Raw genomic sequence first — 13,232 nt, 5'->3', positions numbered from 1 at the left:
AGAATGGGAGCGAAGGAGTGTGGAAGTCTACCAGTGAGGAAGAGGCGACACGCCGACTGGCAGTCGGTAATAATTTTTAACTCATTTCCCGTAGCATCGCCGTGCTGGATTGCGAGGGCAATTGCAGCAGTTTCTGCTACTGCGGGAGAGCAGTTTCGTAGGGAGGCGTTGGCGATTTCCTTGAAATTGGTGTCCAAGACGACCGCCACCGCGTTTGTTGAATCGGGGTACATGGCTGCGTCGACGTATACAGAATTTTGTGCCTATCGATGTGCGCGGCGCAGATAGTCCACTCGCGCCTTTCGTCGCCCCTTTTGTGAGTCCGAGTGCATGTTCTTTGGGAGTGGAGCTACATACAAGCGAGTTCGCAGAGTTGAGGGTAAGTCTCGGTTGTCCTGGACGGCGCGTATGTCAGCCGGGGAACCCACTCTTTCCAAGATTGCGCGTCCAGCTTTGGTGGTGAGGAGGCGTTCCTTTTGCGATGCTAGGACGGCTTCTCGAATTTCTTCTATTGTGTTGGTCAGTCCCAGGTCCTCGAGGTGGCAGTTAGCCATGTACATCGGGAGGCCTAACGCATGTTTGTAGGCGGTACGGATGACGGCATCTGCTTTGTCTCGCTCATTCCCCAGAAGTGGTAGGAATGGGAGACCGTATGACAGGCGGCTCATAACTAGAGCCTGTATCAGTCGAATTGTATCCTCCTCTCTCATGCATTTTCGGTTGCGGGTGATGCGCCGAATCATGCGGGAGATCTGGAGGGCAGTTGTCCGGACACGCTGTAATGTGTGGTTGGCTTTCCTGTCGCTCTGAAGCCAAAGGCCCAGGATGCGGATACAAGAGACTTCCTTTATTCTCGTGCCTTCGAGGTAAACCTCGATTTCGCCGGGAGATTTGTAGGCCTAGCCCTGAATGCGGATAATTTCGGATTTGTCGGGTGCGCAGCGGGGACCTCAATTTGCTGCTTGCCTTTGTACGCAATTGACTGCCTCTTGTAGGGTGTTTTCTTGTAGGGTGTATGCAGCGAAGGGCAACATTCTTTGAAGATCAAGCACTTGGAACAGAGCTAGACGACAGAGCAGTTAATAAGCGTGGGCTCAAATGCGTGTGCCAAGCAGGGTCAATGTATGGATGTCGGCGCCCTGCAATCTGCAAAAGGCAAGCTATATTGAATTTGGGGCTTCAAGAGGTATTCCCATAATACAAAACGTTTGTTTGGAGAGCTGACAAGAAGAAATTTGCAAGCCTGCGCAAGCTCAACGGCTGATATTATGTAATGCATCTCACACAGCATTTAAAAATATAGAAGTTAAAATCTAAATGCTTATACATATATGCATTGCATCACAAATACTAACACACGGGCGAACAAAACACAAACAATATACAATGTGTAGTAGATTTGTAGTAATGGGCAATTGCCAATTAGTATCTAGCCAAGCGGAGACATACAGCTACAAAGGAAAGATATGAAGCTTTCACAAAAACTCCATAGTTTAAAAAAGTTGGTCTTTGTCTCGGGTTCAAATCAGAGACTATGCCTGTACAGGGCATTCGATCTACTAACTAAACTAACCCAGCCCATTTGCAGATGGCGGGGCGAGAGTGAATCGATCAATAATTATAAGTAGCAACAGTGTTAGTTCCATTACGGAAAGAGAAGTAATTTGTTTTAAGCTGCTGGAGCGTTTGGATGCTGAACAGGGGGATTTTTTGTCTCGGATACTGACCGGTGATGAAACCTAGACCCATCAGTTTGAGCCAGAGATAAAAAGATAATCGATGAAATGGCGTCATCAAGGTTCGCCAAGAACAAGAAAATTCAAGGCGATTGAGTCGCCCAGAAAAGTCACAGTCACTGCTTTTGGGGACACTGATGGATTTAGATACCCTTGGGGATGCGGCACCTTAGAGCTAGGCAGTAAATTGGGTCACTTACATCAATACCCTGCAGAAGCTGTACCAGCGTTACCAGCGTGACCGAAGTAACAACAGCGCGAGGGAGATTCTCAACCATAACGGCAATGTCCCCTCTCACACCTGCCTGAAAACAAAAGGAGCGATTGCCAATATTGGGTGGACTGTTCTGCCCCATCCTCCTCACAGCGCTTACTGAGCACTGTTTGATGTTCATATTTTCTGGCCGCCAGAAGAAGCGTTTTGTGTATCCAGCTCTTAGACGACGAGAGCGTCATTAGCGCAGTGAATAGATGGCTGCACCAGAAGGAAAAAAGTTAGTACGAAGCAGGAATGCGCACCTTTATTAACCTGCGGCATAAAAGCCATACAGGTCGACCGTGATTACATTCAAATTTAGTAGATCCTGCCGACATGCTTTTGTATTCTTTGTGAATTTCGTAAGTTTTTAGGAGACGGTGTTCGAGAAAAAACATGGCAGGAGGTTTAGGATTATAAGCCCGAAATATTGTGCGAGCGCAGTTTTTTTGCAGGTGCCCGCTACAGCCACGTACCCCGTCTTTAGTCTCCGATATCTTCGATGTTATGAAGCTAGCTAAGAAATTTTTGCAGTCACGAGCGATTTCATGGTCCCTTGAAGGCTAGGCAAATGGTCGAAAAGAGATTTGTTAGAATATCCAAACTCCTGCAAATTGAAGAGTTATTTTTTTTTTCACCGAATGCTTGAGTTTCTACTACGGATCTGGATGATGACTAGACAGCAACGTATTGCACGCAGTGAAACGTGTTGGTTTGACTGTCGACTTTGGTTTCGCCTTTCCAAGGCACATTTGACTTGCTACGAATAACGGGGATAGCGCTTGCGCGATTTGCGCAAAGGAAGATGGCTAGCAAGCTACCTGTATGCTAGTCACCGTAAATTGCAAATGCTGCCGCTTACAATGGGTTATCTGTTCATAAGCAGGCCGTAAAATCGTGATAGCTGCCAGAACTGAAAAGAGCGACACAAATTTGGGCGATAAGAATTTTGCTGCGCGAATAAACCAGTTGTTAGAAAGCCTCCGGCTCACCCAGGGTACTGCACCGTCTACTGTATTCTGGGAGCTGTTTAGATTATGATATGCTTAACCTTGCCAAACATGTGAGAGCCCAGCGAGGCGTATGCAGCTTAAAGCGAAATCCTTTTGCTATTACGCCGCTAGACTGTGGTGAATTGGACTCTGTTTTTAAAGTTCCGTTTTATGCCATTTGTTTTAGACACGGTTGTTGACACTCTGGAAAAATATAGAAAGCGGCAAAATATCAGCGCTTCTTGTAAATTGCATTTAAATTACTGTTATCAATGAAGGTTCCTTCATCTTTTTTTTTGCGTCCTAGGCATTGTGTTTACTTTTTATTGCGCTTAGTTTAATTGAACATTGTGGTCTTTAAAATCTGCACCTATCCATGTTTCTTACACCTCTTTTTTCACCGCACACAGGTTTCGGCCTCGGCATCGTCGTAACCATGCTGCAAGTCATCATAAGCATGTACTTCAACCGGTACCGCGGCACCGCAAATGGCATTATGTTCGCCGGCTCCACCGTCAGTGCGTTCTTTTACCCGCAGCTGCTGCTGTTCTTCAGAAATACGTACGGCTTTCGCAACAGCCTTCTTCTGTTTGGTGCCATCTTGATGAACATGTTCGCCATCAGCCTCGCGTTCCGAGAACCACCCTGGGTTCGAAACGAGCAGATCAAGAAGAAGCACTCTGTGGAGCCGCGGCGACCTTCGCTCTTTACCATAGAGCTCGAGCCCCACAGAAGGCCGAAGATCTCAACCTCGCGGGCTGTTCTGCGGAGCATCCGTGGCGTTGTCAAGTGCGCCATGTTCTATGTCCTCATGATCACGTGGCTTTCACTGAGCTACATTCTCGACATATTCTTCGCTACCGTCGTGGACCTCGCTTTGGACAAGGGCGTGTCGCTGCCCGACGCCGTCTCTCTGATTCCCTACTTCTCAATCGCGGACCTCGTGGGGCGGGTCTTCTTGCCGCTTCTTGCAGATCAGAAGTGTCTTCGGAGGGCGACACTCATGGTGCTCAATTACACTCTCTTGGGCGTGTCCCTGCTCTCCCTGCCCTTCACCAGCGGATTCGCGACGCTTCTGTGTGCGTGCCTTGCTGTTGCCCTATTTATGGGCTGTGGTATGACAATGCACAGCGTCTTGATGGCAGACTACCTGGGACTCGAACGACTGGCAGTGGGGTACAGCATCATGGGAGCCATTTGTGGTCCATTGCTCTTGGGGAAAGCTCCTTTCACAGGTGAGCCAAATTCTTATTACGCATACATGGGCGTTAACGGTGACTAAAAAAAATCATGCGCAAGACTGCTTTTCGCATATGCCACGGAATATCTTTCCAATGCAGTACCATGAAGTGAGCAATATTTTTTCATAACTGCTGTATAAAGAGGTTATGCTCAATTTATTTTGTCTAGAAGGGGAACTTTGAGAAAAATATAAAAGCAATTTTTTCAGTAAAGAAATATTTTCTTGAAAGTGATCAGGGAGACTTGTGATGGTCCTTAAGTTGTGAAGCGGGATACAAGGGGGAACGCCTGTGTTCACACTTTAAATATTTCAGGAGGGAATAGAGAGCGCGAAGAGCCTAATACTAAATGTGGCAAGTTTTTCTGCAGGATCGCGAAGGGGCACGCGATTTGAAGAAAGCGTTAGTAGATAGCTTCCCACGATTGCGTTGTTCGTAAACTGGTGCATCGGCCTTCGCTCTTTGATTAGCGGGATAATTTTTTCTCTGACCACGTCCCGAACCGTTAAGAATGCCTCCGGGCCTAGTTTCTTCTAGGAATGCATGCGAACTAATTTCTGCTAGCAAACTGGAATTGTTGAGGCACAAGCAGAGCATCGGTCGAAAATTTGCGGTTGATGTGCTCGTCCTTCAAATGGTCAGAATGGTGCATAATTTTGCAATAATCAGGGCACCCCTGAGGGTGGCTCAGTTTGGTTTTTAGCGGACCTGCCGCGATGGCTCAGTGCTTAGGGCGCTCGGCTACTGAGCCGGAATTTCAGGGTTCGAACTCGAACGCGGCGGCCGCGTTTCGACGGAGGCGAAACGTAAAGGACATGTGCAATAGAGCTTACTAAATGCTGCAACACTAAGCACGAATTAGCCTGAACGGAAGTAAAAAAGAGTAAGATGTCCTCTAGTGCACTCTTCTTTAGGTGAGGCTCGGAGCACGAGCCACGGGCTAAATTCTCTTCACTGAAAATACAGATTATTTACGGTTGGCAAAGGAAACAAATTCATCTTCAAAACTTGCGAGGTTCTGGCAGTTACGAAAATTTTAACAGAGGTTACAATCTCCTGTTTGTACTGACCTTAAAACCTCTGGCGCCGGTTTTAAAAGCCTCCTTCCATTCATAACTTCATCAACTAACTATGCTTTTCGGGAAATATGCCTCCGCTGCCAAAGGTGAGTGTTCCGTATATTTAGGAATTGAGGTCTACCCGCGAATTGAGCGACATGCCTCACCCACAAAACGAAGTGCATTAGAAGCGAGCCTATTTTCTTTTTACTCTCACATAGGTTAACTTGTATTTAGAGTTGGGGGCGAGGCGGAATAGGCCGGCGGTCTCTAACAGAGTCGACCAGACGATGCAGGAACTCTTGCGGCTGGGCAACTAGCTGCGCTGATGTGAAGAAGTCTCCGGGGAGACACAGGGAACTACCGTACACCAGCTCCGCGGCAGAGCATTGTAGGTCTACTCGGAGAACGACCCGTAAGCCCAGGAGCACAAGAGACAAGGCATCAACCCAGTGGGCGCAATTGGGACAGGTAGCTAGGGGGGCCTTCAGTTGGCGGTGAATGTTTTCCTACACACTGTTGGCGCATGGATGGTACGCAGTGGTATGGCAATGCTCGGCGCCGAGAATGTTATTAATGGAAGCAAACAGGGTGCACTCAAACAAGGCGCTCACGGTCTGTTGTCACGGTGTCAGGACATCCAAAGCTAGCCTCCGCAGGGGGCATCTGCTTCTGGCAGATGTTGAGTGGCGACACCAAGGGATCCCGAGCATCCGCAGGGACATCCTCGCAGGGGGATGATGGTGAAGAGTGCATCACCACGGACCCGAGCAGCCTTTGCTTAGCCGTGCGTCGCATCGCCGTGTACGGGGAAAAGGGGATCCTGGTGGTTGAGCCGATTCCGAGCGTTTGGACCTGTAAGGCCCCTCAGCGGAGACGACACACCACTTTGGCCCCCCAGCTTTTCGTAGACTGCACCTCCGGCCTGACCTGACCGGGGGAAATCGGCAGTAGCCTTTTACTATCCTCCCTTTCATTTTTCATTTTTCTATCTTCTTTCTCACAACTCCCCTGTCTCCTATTCACTTCTTAGATTTCCCCTTTTTCCTTGCGGCGAGGGTTAACCTTGTGTGGCCAACCACCCTGAGTTGCGTCATATTTGGTTATAGTTGAGGGATACAGCGGGCGTGGGCAAGACTTGCTTTAAGTTCTTGTACCGTCCCCTTTTGGACTCCGTGGTGGGTAGCTGGCACCATGACCGAAAAAATAAAATTTTTTATGGCTCCCCTCTTTTCCAAACCTGATCGCTCTCTCAAAATAGGGCGGAATGAAGCAGATGACTTTTTTTTTAAAAAAAAAGAAACCGGCATTCTCAAAGTTTCACGTAATACACAGTGAATGCGAAGAAAAGCAATCCCGAATAATATCAACATTTCTTGTGTCCAAATGTTTAACAGATACCTTGGGCCCTGGCTACAAGGTATAAAAAATGGCCAGCGGCGACTTACTCCTTGAACTACGCGAGAGCATCCAGTGCTCGCAAGTATCGAACATTGCTTCATTAGGGGACGTCACTGTCTCCGTGGCTCCCCACCGATCCCTTAACACAGTCCGAGGCATTATCTCAGAAAGTGACTTCATCCATTTAAAAGAAGCCGAAATGTTTCAAGGGCTCACCGACCAGAATGTAATTGACGTTCACCGAATCAAAATCCGCAAGGATAACAAAGAAATAGATACCAAACACATGCTCCTAACATTTGACACCAGCACCTTGCACGATACGATCGAAGTTGGATACTTGAAAGTCAACGGCAGACAATACATACACAATCCCCGACGATCCATAAATTCTCAGAAGTTTGGCCACGGCTCACAGAGTTGCCGCGGCCGCAAAACCTGCGCGAAATGCGCTTCGAAGGACCACGAATCTGAGGAATATGACGCAGCACTGCGCTGCGCAAACTGCGAAGGCGACCACGCGGCATGCTCCAAGGCGTGTCCGTCCTGGAAAAAGGAAAATGAAATAATCACCATAAAGACCAAATACAGTTCATTTAAAGAAGCGAGGAGGCCATTTGCCCTCACGAACACATTCTGCGTCTCAGCGAAACCCAACTTCACTGAGGTGGTGCGCAGGGGCGTAGTACCACACAGCACTCCGGCACCAGCCGAGACCACTTTCCCAGAGCCTATGGCAGGGCCATCCACGCCCCAAGCAGGGTCAGCTAAAGCTTCCCTTCCATTACCAAAGCAGGGAGCGCCTCTCCATGGGTCGGCATCCAGCAGGAGTTCTCCCCGTCAGGAGAGGCCTAAAACTAACACGACCGCAGCTTCTCCTCGGTCCTACAGCACCTCTGACGAGGTGATGGATGTAACTACCAATCCGCCAGCTTTTCAGCGGCGAAACAACTCTGTTGAGCGCAAAAGAGACAGAGCCTTCATAGCGGTACCAGAATATAAGTAAACCCCATATCGTTTCCACCCCAAAACATAAACGTGGATTTTTTAGTTCAGTAGAACTGTAGAGAACTGTTGAAGAATTGCAGTGACATAACAGATATATTATGGTCAACGTTGTCCGTAGCCTTATGTCTTCGGGAAACCAATCTAGGTCCACAGCATATGAATATCCTGAAACATTATAAAACTTCCCGACGCGATCGCGAGCAAGCAAACAGACTTTCGGGGGCGTCGCAATTATCGTCCAAAGCGACGTCCCTGCTCGAGAAATCACTCAAAACAAAACTTGAGACGGTTGCAGTCAGCTTCGTCAGCTGAAAATCATTAACAATCCGTTCCGTATATTTTCCTCCACATTTAACATTAACAGTTCATGATCTAGAAGAACTGATCGATAAACTTCCAGAGCCATATCTGCAAGTTGGGGATTTTAACGCCCACTCCCCTTTTTGGGGAAGCGAGCACTGCTACCCTCAGGGCCAAACAATCGAATATTTTATCCTCAGAAACAATGTACGTCTTTTAAACACAGAAAAGGTCACATGATGCTCCCCAGCCTCGAGGAAAATGAGCTGTTTTGGTTTGTCATTGAGTTCATCGTCAGTTTTTAGTGAATTTAAATCGGAGGTCGTCGACAACCGATATGGCAGCGATCACCTCTCTGTACTAATCAGTTTAACATCTCCACGTGAAATAATCCCCACAAAACCGCGGCGTTGGAAACTTCATTTTCCAGACTGGCAACTATTTTGAGCAGAAGCCACATTAGAAAAGATAGTTTTAGAAAATTTGAGCATTGATCGGATCAATGAATTACTCACAAACTGTATCGTAAGTGCTGCACACTTAGCTATTCCTCAGTCGTTTGGAGAGGTTATAAAGAACCACAAGATTGCAAGGAAGCAAAAACGAAACAAAATAAAGCTCGGGATAAATTTCGCAGGTACCCTACACATGAAAACCTCGTATATTTTAAAAAGGCAACATCATAAGCGCAGTATGTCCGTCACAGTGCCGGAAAAGCATCATGGAAAAGCTATATTTCACCTATAAACTGTCAAATCACATAAAAAAATGTCTGAACAGGTTCGAGAATTAAATGGAAGTCTCTCAACGTTCACGATTCTTGTTTTGACAACACCTGGTACAGAAACAAGCATAAGAGAACAGGCCGACATTTTGGGGGAACATTTCGTTGCTGTTTCCAGTTCACCTCACTATACGCGGTCATTCTTGAAATACAAAAATATTGCCGAAAAACAAAGACTTCCAAAAGTGGAGGTGCAAACCAACAATTCGACAATTTAATTACTCTCCAATAAATCCTTACTGTACTGACTGCCGACAAAAAACTGCCCCAAAACCCGACCAGATTCCCTATCAAACACTTGCCCCTCTTTCTCCGCCTGCTGTAGAGGTACTCTTCAATTTTGTAAACAAAATATTCATAGAAAGAAAAATACCTAAAGATTGGAAGGAAGTCATCATAGTGCAAATCTTGAAACCTGGAAAACCACCAACTTCTCCAAGTAGCTACATGCCGATAGCGCGCACAAGCTGTCTTGCGAAACCTTTTGAACGAGTCCTTAAGATTAGATTGACATTTGTCCTTGAATCCCGTGAATTTCTAGATATCCATCAATGTGGTTTTAAAAAGGCAAGATCAACAACTTACAGTCTTGTGCACCTAGAAAACACAATAACAGAAGCTTGTATACACAAACAGCACTGTCTTGCCGTTTTCTTCGATATGGAGGCAGCGTATGATAAAACCTGGAGGTTTCGTATCCTCCGCGACCTAGGGAAACTATGAATCTGCTGCAGGATCTTGGGCTGCCTGAATGAGTTCCTTTCCGACCGCTCATTTCAAGTACGCCTAGGATCAACCCTGTCCAGGAGCTTCGTTTAAGAGGATGGGGTTCCTCAGGGGTGTATTTTAAGCACGACATTGTTTATTATAAACATGAATTCAATGAGTAAAAGAACCCTAAAGTCCGTTATTTATTCCGTGTATGTTGACGATCTTCAATAGCCTGCACATCCTCAAACGCAGCAACATGCGAGAGACAAATAAAGTTAACAATGAATGAACTAGAGACATGGGCAGATCAGAATGGTTTCCAGTTTTCCAGGCTGAAAACAGTAACCATCCTTGCATCTTGAAACCAAGCAAAATAACTCCACTAATTCACTCTACTAATAGTCACCAACTAGCCCGTCTCTCTCTATTGTACTTGTAACCATCCTTTTCTCACTGAAACGAGGCCTACAAGTCCACCCATTCATATACCTGAACGGAACCCAGATACCCGTCAACTTTGATAAAAAAAAGCTCACTTCCCTGCCTCATATAAACACGCTGAAAACGAAAGCCTCCGGATCCCTAAATATACTCAAAGTACTGTCAAGTAAGTAAACGTTGGTATGCCGGCAGGACATGTATTTTACAAATTTGTCGCTCCGTGGTACGCTCTGCCTTAAATTAAGGATGCATAGTTTACGGGTAAACGAGACCTTCGTACCTGAAACGACTGGATCCAATACATAATTTTGGTTTGCGCCTTTCCTCCGGTGCTTACAGGGTGTCGCAAATAAAGAGTCCTTATGTAGAAATCAACGAACCGTCACTTACAGTCAGAAGAACCTTGCTCACATGCTCATAGATTTTAAAAATCCATTCGCTGCCCAAAAACCAATGTTACCCAATAGTCACAAAGTTCCCTTCTAGAACACTGTTTAACAACAAACCGCAAGCTATCAGGCCACTCCTCATGCGTTTTGAAAATATTTGCCAAAACCTCTGCGTACTAGATACTTTACCCGACATTGCTCGACGAGATCCACTGCCTCCAGGTACAATTGTCCTGCAATCTGTGTACTCACTCTTACCCAGTGCCATAAGAAACAAACTCCACAACAATATATAGTGCAAGAATTACCAGCACTAGAAGAAAAATACAGTAGTTTTACGAAATTTTATACTGATGGTTCAAAAACGGGCGTTTACGTAGGAAGCGCGGTGGTGCGAGGAAAGTCGGAGAAAACAGTACGAATTCCACAGTGCGCATCCATTTTCACTGCAGAATGCTATGCAGTCTGCGTGGCCGTAGAAAAAAATAGTTAACAGGAGCTTAAAATACGCTTGTTAAAGTCCGTCTTAGGCGAATGGAAGTCGTGTGTGCACCAGGAACGATTCAAGAAAGTGATTTTCTGCCGTCTCCAAACAGGCCACGCACACCTTACGCACAACTTCCTCCTAACAAAAGAAGACAAACCTCTTTGCGAAGAATGCGGAGGTGAACTTACTGATTAACCACGTTATTATCTTGTGTTAAACTGGAAAGACTAGGTAAAAACGCATTCTTCAATTTTATGACAAATATTTTCGTTTCATTCAATAATTCGTTTAGGAGACAGTGCAATATTTACAAGTCTTGCGTTTTTAACCTTTCAAGAGAAGCAGGATTTTTCGAAAAGCTGTAAATTCTGACCAGCGGCTTTGCTGGACTTTTTTAGTAGACCTCAGCCATTTTCTCATTCATGAGAAGAAGTCTGGGGTTTATTTTTGATTGGTTGGGAGCCTCAGGATCCTTGCCCACCGAAAGATAGCCGCTGAGGCTACCTGACCTTCTTTAAAGCTTTTACAATTCGCCATTTCCAAATTCCGTCTCCTCTGTTATTACTAAACAGTACAATCTTTTAGGCAATCTACACCATCGATAATATTTCGCATTTCTAAACATTCTACAGGAAGCTTATTCTATACCTTGAGCTTGGCGCAAGATTGCCTAGCTGCCTATGTGCCATAAACTCCAACCCAACCCAACGAAACCAGAGCTAGACACACACGAAGAAATGAAGGCTGTGATGGCACAAATGGGCACAGCCTCCGGCCAGCGTGTGAAGCGGTTGACCGTGGTGAGGATGTAACAGTAGCTTGGAACATGGGTAGAGGACCCACGATGTCGAAAGGAGCATGACGTAAACGATGGCCGGGGGCAAGGAAGGTCTGGGGAGGAATCTTGGTGTGACGGAAGACTTTTGTCACCTGGCAGGGGAGACATATGCCCGCCCACGCGCACACATCACCATTAATACCGGTCAAGATATAGCACTGGGTGAGAAGGCGCTGAGTAGCCCAAATGCCTGGGTGACAAATGTCGTGGAGCGACTGAAAAATGGTGAGGCGGAGTGCAGCCAGAAGAAAAGAGCAGGGAAGGTCTGCTGAGAGATCGCACCACATTGGGTCAGGCGAGCACGGATGAGGCACAAGCCGTAGTTGCAGAGAACGGGGGCTCTCCCCAAAAGCATTGAGCTCACTGTCACCCTGCTTTGCGGAAGATAATGCGGCCCAGTCGATAGTTGAAGCTGGAGAGTCAACCGCAGCTATACGCGAAAAGGCATCAGTGGCGCTGTTGTCGGCACCCGTCGCGTGACGGATGTCGGTTGTAAATTCCGAGATGTACGCGAGATGGCGGAGTTAGCAGGACATGTATTTCGATAAGCTAGTCCAGAAAACGTACTCCAATGAATTATGAGCACGTTGAACATGCGTCCTTCTGGAAAATGTCGAAAGAACTGTTTGACAGCGTAAATGGCGAGTAGCTCGCGGCCAGAGACGCTGTAGCGTGTCTCACTAGGAAGTAGTTTCCGAGAGTAAAAATACAAAGGTCGCCGCACGGAGTTAATGAGCTGCTGTAAGACGGTTTCGACAGCCACGCTAGAGGCATGCACCATCAATCTAGTAGGAGCGTTGCTGCGCAGATAGATCAGAAGCACATCGGTCGCGACAGGGCGCTTGGCAGGAGTAAAGACGGCCTGAGCTTCGACTTACCAGGAAATTGCAGAGGACGGGACACTGGTTGACCGCAGGAGGTCGCTGAGCGGGTGGAGCAGCTCTACGCAGTGCGGTACGAAGCGCAGGGAAAAATTCACCGGCCCAAGGAATTGGCTTAACTGGCGCGGTGTAACAGACTGAGGATAATCCTGGGTCGCCTAGACATGGGACGAGGCGAATGGTTTTCCATGGGTGGACGCCGGAGTGCGGCGACCGATGCGGTGATCTCATCGGCACAGGCCTCAAGGCAAGAAATCACCATGTCAATAGGCGACAAGACGGTAGATGTAGACGGGGAAGCCCCCCCCCCCCCCCCCCACCCACCTCATGAACATATCTACCCAAACGGCATCGCGGGATTGTAGCGGCGCTGCTGAAGATGAAGCTGCGAACGAAGAGATAACGGGCAGCGAAGAGAAGCGATTGCGTCTGCTGGTGCTTGGCTGAGAGTTCATCTGTGGTGTCTTGGTGGCGCCTGCGTGCTCATCTCTGGTGAGGCCGTTCTGCGTGGGGAATTTGGCCAGGTCTAAGGTTAAGTCTGTAGGCACGGTTAATGTGCATTTGAGGGCGCGTGTGGCTCAGGTATGTCGCTTACCTCCCGGCGGAGCGGCGGCAGCCTGGTTTGACAGCTTGCCTATCCAAAGCTTGCCGCGGGACGTTTTTCGAAAAAATGAAGTTGACGTTATCCTTACGGTTCTCGTATTGATTT

General features: G+C 47.3%; 1 protein-coding gene across 5 annotated transcripts in view; it reads left to right on the top strand.

Moving 5' to 3' along the window:
* LOC144119151 (monocarboxylate transporter 13-like) overlaps positions 1-13,232 on the top strand; it is a 64,072-nt gene that overhangs the window by 35,431 nt on the left and 15,409 nt on the right. For all 5 annotated transcript variants that reach the window (XM_077651852.1, XM_077651853.1, XM_077651850.1 and 2 more), the window contains one exon: positions 3,395-4,219. In XM_077651852.1, the coding sequence (XP_077507978.1) occupies positions 3,395-4,219 (825 nt within the window). The remainder of the gene's footprint in view (positions 1-3,394; positions 4,220-13,232) is intronic.

The sequence above is a fragment of the Amblyomma americanum genome, chromosome 2, assembly GCF_052857255.1.
Source record: "Amblyomma americanum isolate KBUSLIRL-KWMA chromosome 2, ASM5285725v1, whole genome shotgun sequence".
Classification (NCBI taxonomy): domain Eukaryota; kingdom Metazoa; phylum Arthropoda; class Arachnida; order Ixodida; family Ixodidae; genus Amblyomma; species Amblyomma americanum.
The sequence above is the reverse complement of the archived record's forward strand: the minus strand, read 5'-3'. Positions and strand labels throughout refer to the sequence as shown.